The following is a 21506-nucleotide window of genomic DNA, read 5'->3' as shown; positions in this document are numbered from 1 at the left end:
ATACACATGAGTAGGTATCCATATGAAAGGCTTAGAATGGCCTTTCCTAATGCAAAAGACAACTTGTGCATGATGTCAAAAACCTATGCAGCAACACTGGCAAAAGGATGGCAATCCTTCAACCTCATCCCCATAACATAGATAGGGCCAAGGACACCATGCACAACATGTCAGCAACAAAGTTTTTTAAATGAAAAAGGAGACACTATAACCTTTTGTAGTCTTGAAAAGTAGACACTGCAAACTTTTCTAATGAAAAAGCGCACACTACAAATTTTTCTAATGACAAAAAGCAGACAATACAAACTTTTCTAATGAAAAAGCGCACACTACAAACTTTTGTAATGACAAAAAGCAGACGATACAAACTTTTCTAATGAAAAAGCACACACTGCAATCTTTTGTAGTCTGAAAAAGCGGACAATACAAACTTTTCTAATGAAAAAGCACACACTACAAACTTTTCTAATGACAAAAAGCAGACAATGCAAACTTTTCTAATGAAAAAGTGCACACTACAATCTTTTGTAGTCTCAAATAGTAGACAATACAAACTTTTCTAATGAAAAAGCGCACACTACAAACTTTTGTAATGACAAAAAGCAGACGATACAAACTTTTCTAATGAAAAAGCACACACTGCAATCTTTTGTAGTCTGAAAAAGCGGACAATACAAACTTTTCTAATGAAAAAGCACACACTACAAACTTTTCTAATGACAAAAAGCAGACAATGCAAACTTTTCTAATGAAAAAGTGCACACTACAATCTTTTGTAGTCTCAAATAGTAGACAATACAAACTTTTCTAATGAAAAAGCGCACACTACAAATTTTTCTAATGACAAAAAGCAGACAATACAAACTTTTCTAATGAAAAAGCACACACTACAAACTTTTGTAATGACAAAAAGCAGACACTACAAACTTTGTAGCCAAGATAACCTTTTGACCCTAACCCTGGCTTTTGTGGTCTAAGTCTGACTTTTATAGTCTATCAGCAAGCTTTGTAGGGCTATTTCCTGGCTATTCTTGGCTATATTACCATATTTGGCTTACATGTAAATGTCATGTGGTTGTTATTATGTGTGTTAACATATGGCACCTGAAACAAGGATGTATCGGGCACCTGAGCAAAGCGTTGCACATATCCTAGGACGAATGAATCATTTTTGCTTATTGTTTGTGTATCTGACAGATACCGAGGACAGATCCTTTATTTCAATTCAATTGAAGAATTTGTTCACAATATCTGTCTTCAGTTCAAACAATAAGCAAAAATTATTTGTTCGTTGAACGATCTGTCAATGAATTTGCTCAAGTGCCCGATTGTCCACTGTTTAAGGTGTGGATGTTGTAAGCAAATCTCTGTATGGTATGGTATGATTCCATGTCCTTGGTATGATCCCATCTCCATGGTATGATCCCAATGGAATGATTCCATGTTCACTACCCCTTGTACCTGGACATTCCTACTGGACTCCTACTGGATTCCTACTGGACTAATCCTACTGGACTCCACTATACCCGTTCCTTAGGAATCTGCAATTCCTTGTGATTTGGGACCATTCCAGTAGGAATTTACTAGGACTCCACTAGGACTGGGAAACAAAATTTGTATGGTGATCAGCCAACATGAAATTTGTCCCAGTCCTAGTCCAGTCCGGTAGGATTCCAGGAGTCCAGTAGGAGGCCGGTAGGAATAGGTGGAGGAGTGTAAAGAGCTCATGCATACCCCTCTCCACAACAATGCATGAATTCGAATCTACCGCCGAGATTACAAGCACTCAGTCAGCAGTCCCAACAACAATCTCAGTCTGCTGGGGCAGGGGGAGAAGCGGTGGTTCTGCCATGATTCCAGTTGAGCATCCTTTGTCACTGCTCTCCGACTCATTGTATCAAAAGCCAGGGGAGAATCCGCATACGTTGGGGACACCACCAATGTCTGTGGGTAGTACCACTTCTTTGGGAGCTGGTGGTGTGAGGACGATATCAGCAGCGGCCTTCAAGAGGCCCATACTCCACGAATCAACAAGTTATGATTCGTTGGGAGGGACAATGGCGCCATTGAGTGTGATGATGAAGAAGCTGTTACCGTTGCCTGCACCTGCATTGCCTTAGGGAGTGATTCCAGGAGTCCTGTGGTTGCTGAGTTTGGAGCAGGAGGGGGAGGAGAGCAGGGTGTGAGGGGTGGTATGGGGAAGGGAAGTTTGTGACTGATTTGGAGTTGAGGTGAACCTCAGTGCACAAACTTTGGATATCTATTTTTTTTTTTGTATGACTGGACTTGACTTTTCTTTTTTATGTCACATTTATTTTATACATGGTATCTGGATGCTTCAAGCATGATGTACTTTATCAGGAGAGTTGTGTCCAGAACTGTAGAAGTGGAACTTGACCTTGAGATGAAGTTCCACTTAGTGTATGCAACTTCCTGGGTTAGGTCACAGTTGCATGTAGAATATGGTAAGAAGTGATATCCTGTTCTACATTGAAAGTGTTAGTAATCAAGGTTCTGGGTGGAGATAATACTTCAATCTCAAAAGTAGAAACAAGTGTACAATGAACATAAGTGGTACACACACACCTGTAAGATGGTATGTGGGATTTCCTCTTGCATGAAGCATGCCATCACACATTTTCTGGGCTGTACAGTCTGTACCAGATTAGAAATACATGTTTGACAAATAGAAAACAATAAATTGAACCAAGATATCCTTCACAATGGTGGGGAATGTGCCATGTTCTGCATATGGATAAAAAGGAAATTTACCTTATTTGGTATGGCATAGTAAGATTCTTTTCCTCCACTAGGACCATTCTACTATATAAGGAAATAAGCTGACAAATAATCTCCTTATTTGGTAACCTCCTTGCCTCTGTCCTTCACTCTGTAACAGCCATCAAATTGTTTACAAATTTTGAGAGTCCACCCTATGCTTGTCTGGGGTGGTCTATCGTTTTGCTTTCATCTGTAACATATTTACTGTTTGCCACCTAGTGACAAAAGCAATTTGCCCCTACATAGTGCCACATTTATCTTTGACTTGGTGAATCTTGGACCTCCTGCTACAGATGCATGTGATCAATCTTGAATGCTGTTCCTGATTGAGGAGAGGACCCTGTAAACCAGTCACATCAACAGGTCAGGTTGATATTACAGTTTTTCCCTTGATATGCCTGGTGCAAGTCTAACTGGTAGGCTTTTTTCACCAGAGGAACTAGGAAGAGAAGGGCTAACCTTAATTTTGTGATGTTCATTGGCATGTCACATGGAATATGCGGACATCATCATGTACAATAACAACACTTGAAGCTAGCCACAAACCACATTGGCAAAAGAAGCATGGGAAACAATTCCGAACCTAAATGCACACCGTGCCTGACATCAGGTGCAGCAGAAAAAAGTGTAACACTTTTCCCAATTAGGAAATAGTGTGCACATCATCATGAACAATAACAACACTAAGCTAGCCAGAGTGTGGGAAATAATTCCTGACCCAAATGCGCACTGTGCCTGCATCAGGTACAGCAGAAAAAAGTGTAACACTTTTCCTAATTAGGAAATGGCGCAATTAGGAAATAGTGCGCACATCAAAGCAGACACTACAATTTTTTTGGCCTTACTTGGGTCAAAGGTATTGGTAAATATATGTAAACAAACTTCGAAATGAGGGTTTTCTGGCTACAAAATAATGGGTAAATTACCTAGAATGTATACCCCCCACTCCAAAAAAAATCCTAAGTTTTTTTAAAAATCTGGGACCCCAGACACCTCTAGTAGCTGAAGAAATATATCCCAAGTCCAGACCAGACCAGAAATATATTTATACAGTGTGACAGTCACAATTTAGGGTCCAGGCATAAGAAATATATTTTGGGGTGTGTGACACACTAGAAATATATTTGGTGTGACATTGGAGGTCAAAATATATTTAGGTAAAAGTGGAGATATACAAGCCCCAGGATATATACAATATAGATATACCCCCTGACATTTAGTCCTGTAGTATTCATGGAGTTTGCATATTAGTCAGTTGTTAGTGGGTGACTGAAGTGGAGGATTTGGTGTAGGCATGCTCAGGTTGCCATACTTCCTGTCATGGACACAATCAAAGCATTATTCTCGAATGCTGAGATGTTGCACGGTATCCATCATCACGATTGGTGCCATAAAGTGCTGTCAATATTGTTGGACATCTACAAGAACTGCAAAGGCATACAGTGACTTTGGCAATTCTTTCAAGAAAAAATGCGGAATGACATGACAAATCTTACCCTCAACATCGCGACATGTTGGGCAGCATGAGTGGGTGCCCAAGGGTGGTACACATACCGATTTGCTTCTTCCACTGTCGCAACAAATCCAATGTGGGCTGTGTCATCCAGATGGAGCCAGCGGAAACCTATAAACTTGCATCCTTCCTCCAAAGATGGAGAATGAGCTTTTCCAAGACAGGAGATGCACTGTGGTGGCAAGTTTTGGTCTGTAAAGATTTGGAGGTGTCCCTGGCATGTTTTTGATGACCTGAGACAAGAGGCAATCCTGGACACTTCTTGGATACCAGTTGAAGGCCATCTTGTTTGTGGGGGGAAAAAAACTATGAGGACGTGCACCACTGCCAAAAAAAAAAAAAAAAAAAGGGACTTGCCATCAATGGGAATATGTTGATCCTGAGACACCATAGGCTCTGGTTCCACAGGCTGTGGTTCACCATTAGGTGTCGCGAACTCTAATTCATCACAAGGCTCATGGGTGGATAGCGGGCACTGCTTGAGTTGCCACCAGGTACGCCTCTGACCATCATGATTGAAAACATCCCGCAGCATAATGGCGACGGCAATGTCCAAAGAGTGGTTGATCTACATTAGTGGTGAGTGTCAAAAAGATCTATTGAGGTCCAACATACATCATATGCATAAATGTGTTCTAATGATAAAGGTGAAACAGGTATAACATCAAGAATATATATAATAATAAATGCCTACCACAAGGGACCTGAAGTGCTAGGTGGTCGGATGGGGTCACCAAAGTCAGATCAATGACTTGCACAGAATCTTTTTTAAAAAAATAAAGGGGCAGAGTAAATTGAACTAATGGAAGACTTGCCAGGATGCACGATGGCCAAAAATTTTCCTTGAGAAAAGATTTTGAGAGTGACAGGTGTGTGTTTCGGAACCCAATGAATGGGTGGTATACCCACTGGAATGAGGGAGTCCAAGTGATAAAAGCAAAGGCCTAGCTTCCTGTCACACATGGTGATGAGACTCAATCCGCGACAGATGGAAAAACTGGTTCTGAAACAAGATGAACCGGTGAATAAGAGAAGGGGGGGAAAAAGGCGTATGAGTTGATGTCCATGTCAACTTTGTGGACAACTTGACTGCATGCCCAGTCGAATTTAATCCTGCAGACGACTATGTTTGAGTCATTTGCCGTCAGGATGCATAAAACTCACATTTTCTGGCATCAACAAGGATGACAAACGAGATGGAGTGTTGGTTCATTGAAGCTTGTATTGCAGAGAGAGGTTGCATGATGGGGGGTACTTTACAAAGAATAGTTAGTGAATGCATGAAAAAAGTATACCAGACGAGTTTGCTTGACGACCGACAATGTCGTGACCGGTGGTTGACAAAATAAGGTCCTCATAGCATGTGAGGACACCATGGCAGTAGGGTTCACTCATTGAAGGCAGAAATGGGTGAGCCTCCAACATCCCGCCATGTCCAGCAGGGCAGTGGCAAGGGTGACCTCTTGAAGGACTCCAAGTTTGTTTATAGAAAGACAAGAGGCGGTGCCTATTTAAAAAAAGAAAAAAAAAGCATCAAATAATTGCAAGGCGCTTGATTAAACACAACTTGCCTCCACATATCACAATCTCGCCATCTTGAGAAAACAAGACTTGCCGAATTTTTATCCAGCGTGATGTAGCCTGTTTTGCCTCAAGTTAGTGCAGGCATTCCGAACAGGCACCACCTACCTGGTGGTCCATGATAACTATCAGAGTGAGCACATGACACATATGTTCATCTTCCATGCTGCCATCACCCATCTATTCACCCAGGACTATGAGGTCACCCAGTTTGGCATCAGACTCAAGTGGGCAGGCTTCAAATCAGGGCCATAATTCGGCACCATGGTCCTCACCTAGGTTGCAGGATCAGGGTAGAATCAACATGAGCCAGGCGGTCAGTAAAAAACCTAAACAGCAGTCAAAATGTAAGGAAGATTCAAACAACATCGCTTGCATGGTGCGCTAAAAAAAAAAACAGTGGGGTCTTCATCCATAACCAACGAGACAATGGACAAGGTCATAAAACACAATGTATGTCATCACACCATGTTTTACAACTCCTTTGTCACTTTTTTATTGTAGCTGTGCTTTCTCTGTAAATCAGGTGGATTTCACAGAACATGCGACAAATGCTCAGAGTTCACCACCTGCTTTTGCTATGAGGGACTTCATGGTTGCCTTCCGGAGTGGGTGCTGAACCATAAAATACACAAGAAAAGTCTCTCTAAGGTATTTAAATTTTATCTAAGGTATTTCATTGCTGGGTGTCTCAGGTCACTACCAGTAGATTAGTGGCAATTTTGACCTCCAAAGTGTTGTCGATATCAAAACTGAGCAGCCACAGAACTCTTCACCAAACTCCTTAATCCTAAACTGTAACCCCCTATGTGGGCCATCAAACACAGTAACGACTTGGCCTTTGCACTCCGGCCGTTCAGGTAATAAGTATGGAAATGGTACTTCAACCACTTTGTAACCGAGTTGAACCTTGACCACATCTCTGACCACTCCCTTGAACTCCCCGCACTTATCTTCGTGCTGGCCGTTATGGAAATTAGGGTTGGTATTGATGAGACGAAGGCTCAGTCTCATGTTGGCGAAGCAGCCATCTTTGAGCCAATACGGAGAAGAGGCTGCCACAATTGTGTCAGTATCTATTGACTTTGAATCAGAATCAGAAACATAATTACCATCATCACCACGGCGGGGGGTTTGTGAGCTTGGGTTCCAAGCTGGGGTCATCGGGATATCTTCTGAGTTAGGAAGCGGAGTAGATGGCCCTGCAATGGCCGGAGTCGGCGGAAGGAAAGCAGCGGGATATGTGACTGAGGGTTGCGGATCTGGCAAGGGGTAACCAGGGAACAAAAAGCCTGCCAGAGTACCAGGCAGAGGCGCTGGTTCAAGTGGGTAAGTAAAATCGGTGAGAACCTCTCAAGGCCTGGGGACCTGAAGCCTTTCATCAGCGCTGGAAGCTGATTAGCATCGATTTCAAAAAATAAGATAAGGGGCTTGCATGATGCATAGAGAACTGATGTCAAAAACTTGTGGGCTTTGGAGGCGCACCTCGAGCTCGACCAAGACCCTTTTTTCACCAACTGTGCTTTTTATTCTGCCTCGGTAACCTCTAAAATCCCCCTTGATGACCATTACTTGTTTTCCTACAAGATGACTATTGGACTCCCCCTTCATGACACACTTTTGTGCATCTGTGAAGGGAGCTTTTAAATCTGAGGACTCTGTTCCGAAGACAAAGGGTGAGGTGAAGAACTGGACAATCCCCGGAGATACCTCTATCTAAAGGATGACAGAATGTTAGAAGAAGTATTATATAATAAAAAGCAAGACATTTACCTCTGTACTGGTCCTGTCATTAAAGACGCACACATAGTCGTCGTCTCCATTCACCACCCAACCCACAACACCTTCTGGTCTCCTGAAAGAATGCAGACTTTGTCCCCTACTTTGAGATCTTTTCAAAGGGATGAAAAGGGTATGGTAGTTGTTACATCCTCCATCGTTAAAGAGACGATGGCTTCGTTTTCCGTTATATCCTCAATCATTCCAAAAAGCCCCCTCGAATCTCTGTGAATGATTTTCACCCCATCGCCTATCTGAAGGATCCTGGCTGACATTCTAGCCATTGTGTGCTGTCGGACATTGAGAGGAATGTCCGAGCAGGCGCTAAAAAGTTCGAATTCCCTCGATGTCGGTACTACATCTTCTGCAGTGTACCAATCCGTATCGACTTCCAAGAAATATGCATACCCGTCAGCATCGTACAATACTCTGTGGAATAAAGACAAGCTGTTGCGCTCTCCTCCAAACCACCTTCAAAAAACACTCTACCAGGTAGAGCTTTCCAGCCAAAGACCGCTGGGGGTCGAAACCACGCAGGAAACCTAGGGTCCATGAGCTGCTGATGGACTCGACAGACTATCTGCTCCTCATATCCAGGCTAAGTAGAAAGTCATTACAAACATGAGCTTCAAAGATTGGATTAGTGTTACCTTGACAAGCACCACCCATAAAGATGCCTTTCCAATATCTTGAACATCTTCTTCCGCAATATGTTGATGAGCCGTGACATGCTCGAGAAAGCTTTCCCAAAATGCGTCGTCATTGGATGGCATCAATGCTTTGCGAAGAAGGTTGCGGTGCACATCTCCCGAGATCGACTCATCAATGTCTTCATCATCGTTGATAAGATCACCTTGAAAAGAATTAGAAGTCTACTAACTATCATTACAAATGTATGATACACACTTTCGTTGCCGTCATTCTCATCATTGGTTTCTGCCTCTGATACTTCAGCTTCGAGATCTAAGAATTGAAGAGCTTGCGGCGTCTATTGCGTGATTAGCTTGCTAAGAAATCTCACAAGAATAAAGAGAACTTGCCTCAAGTTTTCTATGTTTTGTTGGTCTCTCAGTGTATTCTGCTTCCATGATGATTTCCTGGTATTTCTATTACATTAGAGTCATCTAGAGTTCATTTACTAGCATGCACAAACATTTCTAAAAGCTATTTACTCTACAAACTACACGGATGGTGCACGAAGATGGGAAAGAAGCTTGAAATGGTTGGCAGGCTGTTTATGTTTCGTTGATTTTAGGGCCAGTTGCTTTCCATCACGTGGGCACCACTGTTCACCGAAAAGGACAGCCATGGCGGTGTTCTGTCGTGGGCTGAATAAAAGAAGTTATTCGTTTAGTTACAATGAGATAGGTAGGCATTGAAGGCATACCTGTTGTCCTCGTTGTAATCAATGGGAGGGGGAACTTATTGTGCCTTGTATTTGTGACAATGCATTTTAATTATATAGGTACAATGATATAATATATAAAGATGGTATTAGTCTAACCTTCTTTGTAGTCTATAAATGTTGTTGAATACCCAGAATTTTGACAGCACCTCTTGCTTTTATGTGAGGACCTCGAGGACAAAAACATTCCCTGCCGAACAAAGATGTGCAAATCCAGTATCAAGGCATGGCATGCATATTTCAAGGTCCTAAAACAGGAATTAGCAGTATGTTGTTTCAATTGACCGCTTTGTTTCCTTGTATTCACTGATCGCTCTAGGATGTGCCAGGACGCATTTCCTACACGGCGGATATTTGGTCAACAAAAGCTCGGTACCCATACCTGGCCATTACCGCACATTGGATACAGAGAGACAAGTCTACCAAGGGTCTTCAGCTGTGTTCTACACTCATCGCATTTCACCGTCTTCGAGGAAGCCACAACGGGAAGAGGCTAGCAAGGATTGTCCTCCATCTCTTGGATCAAGTTGGGATCACAGTCAAGGCATGTCTATGTTTCATTTTCTTTCCCTTTTCTACTTTATGCTTACATGCACAGGGAGGCCATTGGACTCTTGATAACTGCTTGCTAAATGATGCTTTCCTCAGAGAACTCGAGTTACTTTTACGCCCTCGTGACATTAAGTTTAATCACAAGGAGAATCACAGCATTGATGCATTTACTGATATCACCCTGGTAGATGATACAGGGGGATTCGTTGCATCCACATCAGGCCCTCCAAGTGATCCCGATAATCAGAGCTATGAAGAAGCAATTGCTCGCGACCCAATTGCATTGTGCCGGAGTACTGTACAAGCAGTACGTGCCTCAGGTCAACAACGTGACCACCTGGCAGCCATGACTATACAGGTTAAGCAGGCACAACTTATACGTATCATGAAGGTTCGGTGGGACTCTCTTTACTTCATGATCAATCGGTTTCATAAACTACGCCTGGTACGTTTGAACTCTATCATTTTATAAGTGTATACTTATGAAAGTAGGCCGTCGAGTATTTTCTTTCTTTGCCCGTCAATAGAGAGCTTGCGAAACTTAGACTTACTGATATGGAATGGACTATACTCCAGGATTTTGAGATCGTACTGGGTGTATGTCTCTAATATTGATACCTGTTCAAGGCTAAGTCTTTTTCTTAGGTACCCCATCAAGTGCAGAAAATCATGTCGAAAGAGCGCACTCCCATTTTATCAGGCGCAATTCCCACGTTCGAAATGTTCATGACAGCATGGGAGCAACTTGGGAGAGAACACCCCCACTTGGCCTGATGGACGGATATTGGTATCGACTGGGTGACAACTTACTACAAGAAAATGCATGATTCGCCTGCCTACGTTATTGCAATGTGTGAGTTAAGGTTCAAATTCATAGATCATTTAATAACTTGACATCATCAGTTCTCAATCCCTCAATACATTTGTTGTGGATTCGACGACACTGGGAGCCTAATTATGTTGCCAGGGCCACTGTAATTATAAAGAATACCATAAGTGTCTCAGTTTGTTATGGTGACAGTACGCTAACATACTTGTTGCAGATGCAAAAATACCATGACTGTCTTCATGGACAAGTTCAACAACCTACACCTGGTACAGCGGCCTTGCAGCAACAGAGGCGAAGCTGGCATGACTTAGCTGGACAATATGGGCTCGAAGATATGATGGATGTTTCGAGTGCTTCTTCGCAGCAGGTCCAAGGAGTTGAAGAACAGTTTGAGTCGTACAAAAATGGGCCACTCTCACCGCGTGGCACAGATATTGTAGCGTTTTGGGCGGTAAGTACAATGCCTCACTATTTTCCAATTTGCGTCACTGATTTGTTTACAGATAGGCGATAAAACTCATCCAATATTATACGCGATGGCATTAGATTATTTACCCATTCAAGCATCCTCGGTTCCTTCCAAGCGCGTTTTTTCATCCAGTGCTGAAACTGATACAAAGAGGCGAAATCGAATCCACCCTGTTCTAATGGAGGTGCTTCAAATGTTAAAATTTTTGCTCAAGCAGCAATGGCTAAACTTTACGGAGGGATGAGCTGTCACAGAAGATGAACTTGAGTACTACGCAGATGATGACAAAGATGCAGTGGATTTGTTAGGGAAGCTAACTTCAGAAATTACGGAGGATGGTATAGATATTGATGAGGTAATTCACGTTGTTGGACAGGATGACGAGGATTGATAGAGATATTATTGTATACAACTTTACTTACCATCACAATGTACATTCTCCTCGAATTCTATTACATATTTACCCTCATTCTACTTAATGCGCAAGTCATCAATTGCTGCAACATTTACCAGCTATAACCGGTTCGAAGCCCAATACTTATCACTCCCCCACCTATTCCTACTGGACTTCAACAAAATTTCCAAAAAGGCATTTTCACATTCCCTTCCTACTGGACTCCTGCTGGACTCCCACTGGACTCCTACTGGACTCCAACTGAACTTAAACAAATTAGATGAAATGCTCCAGACATTGGATTCCTACTGGATTCCCACTGGAATATCAATTTCAATGTATTACCAAGTCAGAACTTCAAATTTCTATTCAAAATTCACATTTAAACAAATGTTGTATTGTGAAATGACAACTAAATACAGAAAGATATTTTACTAATGTAATGAGGGAGAGGGAGGGAGTGGTGGAGTGATGGTGGGAGTGGAGGAGTGATGGAGGGAGTGGTGGAGGGAGAGAGCTATGGAAGGAGGGGAAGTGAGTGAAGTGAAATGATGGAGGGGGGAGGGGGTGAGAGAGGTGGAGAGAGGAAGAGAGGGAGGGAGGGAGGAAGAGAGGGAGGGAGGGAGAGAGAGAAGGATGGAGGGAGAGAGAGGGAGGGAGCGAGGGAGGGAGGGAGAGAGGGAGGGAGGGAGAGAGGGAGCGAGGGAGAGAGGGAGGGAGCGAGGGAGGGAGGGAGGGAGAGAGGGAGTCATTGTTTTGTGGGTGCCGTGTCATTTGCACACATAGGCGGGGTGTTTTTTGAGGGCGGCGGTCGTCATTTGCATGGGCAGCAGATGTCGTTTGTGGGTGCTGGGTGTTTTTTGTGGGCGGCGGTCGTCGTTTGGGTGTGCTGGGTGTTTTTCATGGGTGGCGGGCGTTGTTTGTAGTGGTGGGTGTTATGGTCGTCGTTGGCGAGTGGGAGGGGGTCATCGCTGTCCCTCGTCTTTCTTGTTTGTCGTGTCGGTGGGCGCTCGTGGTTTGTGGGTGGTTGTCGTGTCCGTGGGTGGGGTCGTCGTTGTGTGCCGTGGTTGTTTGTTGTTGTCGTCTGTCGTGGCCCGTTGTTGTTGTCATGGTCGCGTGTTGTCATCGTCCATTGTGGTCGTGGTGGTCGCTATTGACGAGGCGATGGTGGTGATGAGGCAACGTGTTCGTGGGTGAGCAAGAGGGTGTTGTCGAGTGTTGTTGGGTTTGGGCAAAATTCCCACTCACGGAATTCACCGACGTCCTTTCTAGGAAGGAGGTCAGTACATTGGTATATAGAGTATATAATACTTAGTCCAAAGTGATCAAAATACAACAGGGAGTGGAAAAGGTAAGACATCCAGGAGCTGGTTGAACAACATGGTATGGGTGGTACCATCACACTAAGATACCTCCATCTTATCCTCAGTTTTCTCGACCTTCTGTATCCAAGCTCCCCTCTCCAAACCATTGGTTGGGCTTTCTCCCTAGCACCATTGAAAGCCCTCAGGAAGTGTGTAAGTCGCACTCCATGGGCACTCTGAACACTTTAGAATGCTTGATTGCTGTCTCGTAAACTTGGGAGATGTAGTTTTGAGGCCCCTGCATTCTGGGCACAGATTGGAGCTGGAGTATTGTTGCCCATTGGGCAAGCACCTGGGTGGTTCCATCGAAATGTGGTAATGGTGTTTGGTTGGAATAAAACAATGTGGGTATGAGCCCCAAGGGCTTGTTGCTCTCGAAGGACATTGATTAGCCCAATCCAATCATGAACATAGTTCTGCAGAGCCAAGTCCATCACAAATTTATGGGTGGATGATGGCTGGAAGTTAGGTTGCAAAAAACAGAGAATTTTGTCGAAGAGGTCTCTGAGAAATAAATGTCAAAATTCATCTTTCATATCATGGATAAAAACGTACTGAGCAGCTATGCCTTTTACAGCATCCCTGGAGTCAGGCTGACTTGATAGGGCCCCAAAAGACACCAAATTCAGAATATTTTTGCTTTTCTCCCTTTTCAGCAGATTACAAAAATGCTCTGGAAAAAGAACCACCCACAGCTGCAATGGAACATAATAGATTAGAATAGTGGCCAAGAAACAAGATATACTGACCTGATCAACAGGTGCTGCACTTGTATTGTTTGGGGCTGTGTGCAGGTCCCCTGATTCTGGAACAGAGTGGGTTGTAATAACAACCAAGAACTGAGTCCACCTCATTGAAATATTAGCTTCAGAAAAGCAATGTTGAAGTCACATACTCTTGAAGCATGTTTTCCAACTGGGAGTTGAAATGCTTTCTTGGCTTGTTAAAGTTGAACATCAAATTTATGAGTACCAGATTGCCATGAAGATAAGGGGCTAAATGGTGGTAGGTGAGAATGGATGGTGAGTCTGTGATCCCCGGAAGGTGAATTGAGATGATAGCCAAGGGAGTTGTGTTCATCTTTGGCCAGTTTTCTCTACCAGCACCACAGGATTGGAATTTCCATGGCTAGGGTGAAATAAATATTAGTGAGAAGGAAATTAAATCAAAAACATACATTTGTTCTTTCTAAACAAGATACAATCTAACATGTTCAATCTACAGCAATGACTGCTGCTACCACTGATACACAAACAAGTGGTGCTGGACCATCATCATATGTGGCTGGACAGTCTGACATAATACCTGATGCTAGTACCAAAGGTATGCCATCTGTTCTATTATTCGAATTTGGGTAATCCAATTCACCTGCAGATGCGACTATGGAATGGAGTTTGATGGCTCAGACCCCCACCCCTCCTTTGACTCAGGTCGATCTTCCTGCTGCCAATGCCCTGAATGTTTCGTTTGACAACCTAACATTTGGTGACCCTTGGAGTTTTAATTCCCATAATCTCAACTTTTAAGCACCATAGCGTCCTCTTTCTCCACAATACTCTCTTTGCCTCACAATCACATCCATCTGCTCTCACCTTGCTCGCAGTCAGCATCATGTCTCCTCATCACAATTGCATCCACTCTCTCTCCATCACATTTACTCACTCTCTTATTGCATCATTCCTCTCATACTAGCTGATATTCTACCATAATCTCTCTCTAATATTCTCTCAATCCTCCAATCATTGTACAAAGTCACATCGTCTTGAAAAATGACCAAAATAGCACAAAATGACCATTTTCTGGAGGCTCTACAAGCATAACCACTCAGTATTTTTAACTAATTCTTTGATAGGCTCATTCAGGTTGACCAGAGGTATGTTCTGGCTACCTCCCCAGTTAGCACATATTCTTTTTTTCAGATGCCAAAAATGGCCTCCAGAATAAAAACCTTCTCAAGGCTCCAGCTTTCACTGAAATTAGTCCATACCAAGGGAAGTGTAACACAACTACATAATGTAAAAGAATACACAAATACATTTGAGGTACAATAGATTCTTAGAAAGAACCAGAAAAATGAACCAACCTTCATTCTTTTTGCACTCAACTGTATGTCCTTTCTGTTTTCACCCTACCTCAGTCAAATCTTGATGGAATTGCTTAGATATTTGATCAGTCTACGGAGAATTAAGATATCTATCTATGTATGCAATGTACATGAGGTAATATTTAGTTTCTGTGGTGTAATAAATTTTACAACAAAAGACCGGTCGCAACTGGTCTGAACTGGTCTTTTTCGTGTTGTGGACCGATTAGGACCAGTCCAAAGCGGTCCGGTTGTACTGGACCTGTGAACACTACACTTGATGTTAATATTTTCACTTTGGATGGTGTTGTTATGGGTCCACAGGTTTATCTACCTAATTGATTTGATTTTAATTATATTGATCCCCTGCTTAGATTTGTGCTTTTGACAATTGCACTAATGACCTTCTTAATGCTCGAGGTGGTGCACATGAAGCCTTACTTGCAAACAAATGTTGCATGGTTGGCTGTTCTAAAGATAAAATACAAGGAACACAAGCTTGTAATGAACATGTGGCTGACTGGAAGAAAAGTGTTCAAGATCGTAGTAAAGCCACTAATAATGGTATTTGATGTGTTCTTCAACGTCCTGTTGAATGTCAAGAATGGCAAAATATTCCTGATGCTACTATTCAACAGCCACATGATGATGAGGTTGATGCAAATGAGGCTAAAAACCCTCAACCATCAATAAAGCAAAAGACATACTTCTCACCTAATGATTCATATTGTGTTGAAACAGCATGTGCACCATGTGGAGTTGTCATGGCATGGACCAAATGTCCAAAATCTGAATCTCCAACTAATATTCTTAATTGGCTTGATGAAATATTTCCTAATAAGGAGGATTGACCTGCTTATATATGCATTGATAAAGCATGTCAAGTTACGAGTCCTCTGAGTTTACGAAGAGACTCGTTTATTACCCGGGATCTCAGGACTTTTTTCAGCGCGGTAACGCTGAAATTTGACTTTCTCCCACGAAAGTGATTTCTTCCCACGATCATCTGCTTGGTTCGCCTACATGACTTTCCTAGTCTACTTGACCATTCCTTGATTATTACTGTCTTTTAGCCCTATCCAGGTTGTCGTTGATGTAGCTTGTGGCTAATATATTGCTCTATTTGGCTTCCAGACTCTGATGAATGAATGCATTGCCTCTATTTTCATGTTCATGCAACTCAACTTGTTTACATTGAAGGTACAACAATTAAGGTCCTGACAACTTGTGCAAATGAGCCCATGCTCTGGTGAAACAGGCCACAGGAATGTACTGAGCAGTTGGTGAGCATAAGGCAAAAAAGCGAAAATACAAACCTACTTACCTGGATGGGAACTCAACCATTTTGTAAATGGCTTTGTGGAGCATGTTTGTGGAGTGTGTAGGTATCGAATCAAGTCCACGCTCATGCGAAACGGACCACAGGAAGGTACTGAACAATTGGTGAGCATAAGGCAAAAAAGCGAAAATACAAACCTACTTACCTCCATGGGAAGTTGACTGTTTTGTAAACAGTTTTGTGGAGCTTGTTCGTGGAATGCGTAGGTATTGAATCGAGTCAATGCTCAAGCAAAATGGACTGCAGGAAGGTACTGAGAAGTTGTGAGCATAATGGTGAATATTCCGCATCAAAAGGAACGACTCACAAGTTGAGTCACGGAAATTTCCGAAAATGACGTACTTCCCTTGCGGGCTACCTTCAAAATGGAAGGTAGCCCGCAAGGGAAGTACGTCATTTTCGGGCAATGCCGTGACTCGTCTTTTTGCCCTTATGCCAACCTCTGCCCAGGACCTTCCTGTGGCTCGATTCGCTTCAACGTAGACTCGTTTGGATAGTGCTTCACGTCCCGAAAACGCTCCAAGAGACCGTTTACGAAACCGTCAACTCTTCGTGGAGGTACGTCTGTTTGTACTTTCGTGTTTTTGCACTTCTGCTAAACTCTGCCCAAGGCCTTCCTGTGCCTCGATTTCCCTCAACGTAGACTCGTTTGGATACTACTTCATGGCCCGAAAACGTTCCGACAAACCGTTTACGAAACCGTCAACTCCTCGTGGAGGTACGTCTGTTTGTACTTTCGTGTTTTTGCACTTCTGCTAAACTCTGCCCAAGGCCTTCCTGTGCCTCGATTTCCCTCAACGTAGACTCGTTTGGATACTACTTCATTTCCCGAAAACACTCCGACAAACCGTTTACGAAACCGTCAACTCTTCGTGGAGGTACGTCTGTTTGTATTTTCGTGTTTTTGCACTTCTGCTAAACTCTGCCCAAGACCTTCCTGTGTCTCGATTTCCTTCAACGTAGACTCGTTTGGATACTACTACACGTCCCGAAGACGCTCCAACAAACCATTTACGAATCCGTCATCCCTTCGTGGAGGTACGTCAGTTTCTAATTTTGTGTTTTTGCACTTATGCCCTACTCTACCCAAGACCTTCCTGTGGCTCGATTTCATTCAACGTAGACACGTTTAGACACTACTACACATCGTGAAAACGATCCAACAAACCGTTTACGAATCCATCAACTCTTCGTGGAGGTACGTCTGTTTGTATTTTCGTGTTTTTGCACTTCTGCTAAACTCTGCCCAAGGCCTTCCTGTGCCTCGATTTCCCTCAACGTAGACTCGTTTGGATACTACTTCATGTCCCGAAAACGCTCCGACAAACCGTTTACGAAACCGTCAACTCTTCGTGGAGGTACGTCTGTTTGTATTTTCGTGTTTTTGCACTTCTGCTAAACTCTGCCCAAGACCTTCCTGTGCCTCAATTTCCTTCAACGTAGACTCGTTTGGATACTACTTCATGTCCTGAAAACGCTCCGACAAGCCGTTTACGAAACCGTCAACTCTTCGTGGAGGTACGTCTGTTTGTATTTTCGTGTTTTTGCACTTCTGCTAAACTCTGCCCAAGACCTTCCTGTGTCTCAATTTCCTTCAACGTAGACTCGTTTGGATACTACCTTACGTCCCGAAAACGCTCTGACAAACCGTTTATGAATCCGTCAACTCTTCGTGGAGGTACGTCTGTTTGTACTTTCGTGTTTTCACACTTCTGCTAAACTCTGCCCAAGACCTTCCTGTTCTCGATTTCCCTCAATGTAGACTCGTTTGGATACTACTACACGTCCCGAAGACGCTCCAACAAACCATTTACGAATCCATCATCCCTTCGTGGAGGTACGTCAGTTTGTAATTTTGTGTTTTTGCACTTATGCCCTACTCTACCCAAGACCTTCCTGTGGCTCGATTTCATTCAACGTAGACACGTTTAGACACTACTACACATCGTGAAAACGATCCAACAAACCGTTTACGAATCCATCACCCTTCGTGGAGGTACGTCTGTTTGTAATTTCGTGTCTTTTGAACTTATGCTAAACTCTGCCAAGACCTTCCTGTGGCTTGATTCCCTTCAGTGTAGACTTGTTTTGATACTACTACATGTGTGCAAGTAGTAGATGTGTGCAAGTAGTAGAATAGCAGTGGGTACCCTTCACACCTTTAACACCAGTCTGTTCAATGGTGGCACCCCCGCAACACAGTTGATGGTGATTGAATCCATGTGCTTGGATCTTGGCGCTTAGCATGCGTGCAATGAAGAGGAAATGGTGGCATTGGAGAACCCAGTGAATTACTCCACAAGACGAACATGGTTGAAGTGTTTGGACTGGCCAAGACAACAGGGGAACAGGGAGAAATTGACCAAAACTCCATGCAAACCGACAGCTTCAGCATCCTTGCGGACCGCCTCGAAGACGGCGACAAAAGGTTCAAAAACCTATACAGCTCCCTCGTAGAAGCCGGCAGCCTTGTGCAATCCCTGGAAAGCGATGGAATGCTGGGCATTGTAAAGGCCGACCCAAAAATCACAGGATGCCTGACAGGCTTGTCTAATGCCGTCTTAGAACAGCCCTACAAAATCATCATGGAACAACAGGCGACACTCACACAGGCAATGCACGAGGTCATCAGGACCATGGCCTCACACATGGAGAAAACCGAAGCCATCGGAGACAAAGTCGAGCGTATGAGGGAAGAGGCAACATTCAACTTCTCGGCAATGGCTGAGCAGCTCAAGGTGCTCGAAACAGCAAATAACGCCACCCAAACCCAATTCAAAACCCTCGATGAGATAGTAGGAAACACAAGCCCACAGAACACGGGAACGGCATGGTGAAGCTGGCATATTGCTCAATGAGACAATTGTGGTAGATACATGGCACTTGAATCATTTGGATTGGCCAAGATGATGATGAGTGTGCAAAGGAGACAGATATGCAGTAGATATGTCGCACAAATCATTTGGACTGGCCAAGATGAAGAGCGCTCAGCAAAACACCAGAGCGCACCACAAAGAGAGGGTGCTGTGGCAAAGAGAAGGTGCCATGGAAAGTTGAACTTGAAGAGCTAGATTTGATGACGCACGAACATTTCCTGATCATTTGATGGGGGGAAGTTTCGTGCGTCATCGGAATCTATGATGAATACTACCGAAGTTGCACAGCCTCAGTACAAATGTTCAAGATTCTATGATGCACGAACATTTCCCGATCATTTGATGGGGGGAAGTTTCATGTGTCGTCGGAATCTGTGATGCCAAGAGGACAAGAGATGAGAGATGAGATCTAAAACTTACCCCCTGAGATCTGGCCCCCTGCATTTGTATATTGTGGCAAAGATTGTTTAAAAAGGAAATAGATCATGTCATCTACTTCAGAAATACATGCTATAGCTCAATTAGAGATTCTGTGCACCCTATAACATCCCAAAGTCAACATTGAAATGACTCCCACTTATTTGTGAATATTTGTTACTGTTTAACCTGTATATCAATAGTCTTTTAAGTATCAGCATAGATCAGATGTAAAATTTATCATCTATTTCGTTTTTGCAACTGTTTATTTGTGTTTGTTTACCAGGAACATAACATCACCATGACCACGGAAATGAGGAGTACCCATCACAAAAGAAATCATGTCATTTGGATCAAAACTCGCTGAGTTATACATGAATCTGTATTTATTACTGAAAATGGTAACTGATCTGAGATCTACTATGTATGACGCACGAAACTGTCCCCCATCAAGCGATCGGGAAATGTTCGTGCGTCATCGCTTCTTGAGTTCCAAGCATTGCCTAAAGAAAAATGTGTAACTTTACCAAATCAAGTCCAATTCAGATGAAATAAAATGCAGAAAAAATGTAAAATTTCAGGGATCATACCTGTATACAATTCATTATGTAATAAGGTCAAAGTCCAAATAAACATACTTTTTCAAAGAAGAATCTGAAGCTCACCAACATAAAATCTAAAATAAATGAAATAAAACACCAAGAAAAATACAGTTTGTTTTTATGTATATTATGTAATAAAAGCTATGTGCACAAATAGATATATGTTTGCACAAAATCAAGCTAATGCAAGCTTTTTCAAATGAAGAAGTAGCAATAAATTGGCACAAAAATTAGAAGAAAATGGCTGATGGTGCTCACTGTTGGTGACAACATTTGAAAACACTCTCAGGGTCTCTGGTAAATTTCCATATATGGCACTCAGCCTTTGTCCAACTGAAAAATAGCAATTAAATGGCAGAAAAAATGGAAAACAATTGAAGAATGGTGCTAACTGTTGATGTTGATGTTAGGACTGTTTCAAGGGTCCCAGGTGCATTTCCTTATATGGAAATTTATTCAACAATTGCCAGAAAATAACATGAAAATCAGAGAAAGTTGGAATATGGTGCTCATTGTTAGCAATGATGTTATGAGTTCTCTGAGTTTATAAAGACACTAGTTTGTTACTCTCTGATCTCAAGGATTTTTTCAGTACTTCTAACACTGAATATTGCCTTTCTTCCCATAAGATTTGATGGTTTGATGATGTTGTCAAACATTTTTTGAAAGGAAAAATAGCGATAAAAACAGAAGACAAATCAGGAACAAATGGGGGACAATATGCATTGTTGATGACAATGTTGGGGACCATTTTCAGAGTACATGGCATATTTTCAACGGAGGTAATGTGCACTTTTTGAATCAAAAAATGGCAATATAATAGTAGAAAAATCAGAAAGAAATTGAAGGAAGATGCTCACTGTTTGTGCAATACTGGGGAGCATGTTCAGGGTCCAGAAGAAAATTCCATACATAATAATGTAGTTACAAATAGCTATAAAGGACTGGAAAAATTTACTGAAAAATGGGCATACTACTTATTGTTGCTTTCAAGGTAGGGACTCTCTGTAAGGTCCAGTATTTTATATACATGGAAATATACAATTTGTCCAATAAAAAATAGCAATAATATATATATATAATGGGTATAGATCTGATGGGCTTTCAGGAGGTGGTCACATGACCAGTTTCCTAAATAATCAAAAATGTGAATGCTGTGGTGCTGCATTGTGGCTTCTTCAATATAAAAAGGACTCGTATCTGCCATGCTTGCAATGGCCCTCTTACACAAGTCTTCAAGATAGCTGTTGGAAGTACAAGGTGGAAAGATTGGACAGACACAACTTGATTTATTGTTGACACATATCACTATAACAATCACTGTGCCACAGATGAAATTTGTCAAAAATGGTGTAATCCTGCACCAAATCTTGTGGGGGAAAAAATTGATGAGGGGAGTGATGAGGAGGGCAGTGATGAGAAAAGCAGTGACAAGGACAGCAATGAGGAAGAAAGCAATGAGGAAAGTGATTCTACAAATAGCAGTGATCATTGATATGGATGAAACCATTTCACCTGTATA

The 21506-nt window shown here is 42.6% G+C and overlaps 5 protein-coding genes across 5 annotated transcripts; 2 read left to right on the top strand and 3 right to left on the bottom strand.

The window, feature by feature from the left end:
- Positions 1-4199: 4199 nt before the first annotated feature.
- On the bottom strand, positions 4200-5689 carry LACBIDRAFT_322502 (uncharacterized protein; the record flags this gene model as incomplete). The annotated part of the gene is made up of 7 exons (XM_001875536.1): positions 4200-4208; positions 4278-4486; positions 4715-4862; positions 4910-4929; positions 4989-5057; positions 5459-5548; positions 5590-5689. The coding sequence occupies 7 exons, from the start codon at positions 5687-5689 to the stop codon at positions 4200-4202; spliced, it is 645 nt and encodes a 214-aa protein (XP_001875571.1).
- Positions 5690-6574: 885 nt separating this feature from the next.
- On the bottom strand, positions 6575-8963 carry LACBIDRAFT_322501 (uncharacterized protein; the record flags this gene model as incomplete). The annotated part of the gene is made up of 10 exons (XM_001875535.1): positions 6575-6930; positions 6988-7225; positions 7361-7591; positions 7680-7754; positions 7897-8042; positions 8063-8252; positions 8305-8507; positions 8561-8617; positions 8676-8760; positions 8841-8963. The coding sequence occupies 10 exons, from the start codon at positions 8961-8963 to the stop codon at positions 6575-6577; spliced, it is 1704 nt and encodes a 567-aa protein (XP_001875570.1).
- Positions 8964-9262: 299 nt separating this feature from the next.
- LACBIDRAFT_322500 (uncharacterized protein) lies at positions 9263-11153 on the top strand (the record flags this gene model as incomplete). Its single annotated transcript, XM_001875978.1, has 5 exons — positions 9263-9325; positions 9658-10056; positions 10104-10208; positions 10655-10891; positions 10944-11153. The coding sequence occupies 5 exons, from the start codon at positions 9263-9265 to the stop codon at positions 11151-11153; spliced, it is 1014 nt and encodes a 337-aa protein (XP_001876013.1).
- A 1699-nt stretch (positions 11154-12852) lies between these two features.
- Positions 12853-13747, bottom strand: LACBIDRAFT_308507 (uncharacterized protein; the record flags this gene model as incomplete). Its single annotated transcript, XM_001875534.1, has 4 exons — positions 12853-13171; positions 13223-13362; positions 13417-13516; positions 13563-13747. 4 exons carry the CDS (start codon positions 13745-13747, stop codon positions 12853-12855), a joined length of 744 nt encoding a protein of 247 aa, XP_001875569.1.
- A 2675-nt stretch (positions 13748-16422) lies between these two features.
- Positions 16423-18926, top strand: LACBIDRAFT_322499 (uncharacterized protein; the record flags this gene model as incomplete). Its single annotated transcript, XM_001875977.1, has 12 exons — positions 16423-16477; positions 16587-16647; positions 16701-16807; positions 16893-16967; positions 17084-17127; positions 17223-17287; positions 17341-17447; positions 17577-17607; positions 17661-17767; positions 17821-17930; positions 18022-18085; positions 18370-18926. 12 exons carry the CDS (start codon positions 16423-16425, stop codon positions 18924-18926), a joined length of 1383 nt encoding a protein of 460 aa, XP_001876012.1.
- Between the last annotated feature and the right edge of the window lie 2580 nt (positions 18927-21506).

This window comes from Laccaria bicolor, genomic scaffold (assembly GCF_000143565.1).
Source record: "Laccaria bicolor S238N-H82 LACBIscaffold_3 genomic scaffold, whole genome shotgun sequence".
NCBI classification, from domain to species: Eukaryota; Fungi; Basidiomycota; class Agaricomycetes; order Agaricales; family Hydnangiaceae; genus Laccaria; species Laccaria bicolor.
The sequence above is the reverse complement of the archived record's forward strand: the minus strand, read 5'-3'. Positions and strand labels throughout refer to the sequence as shown.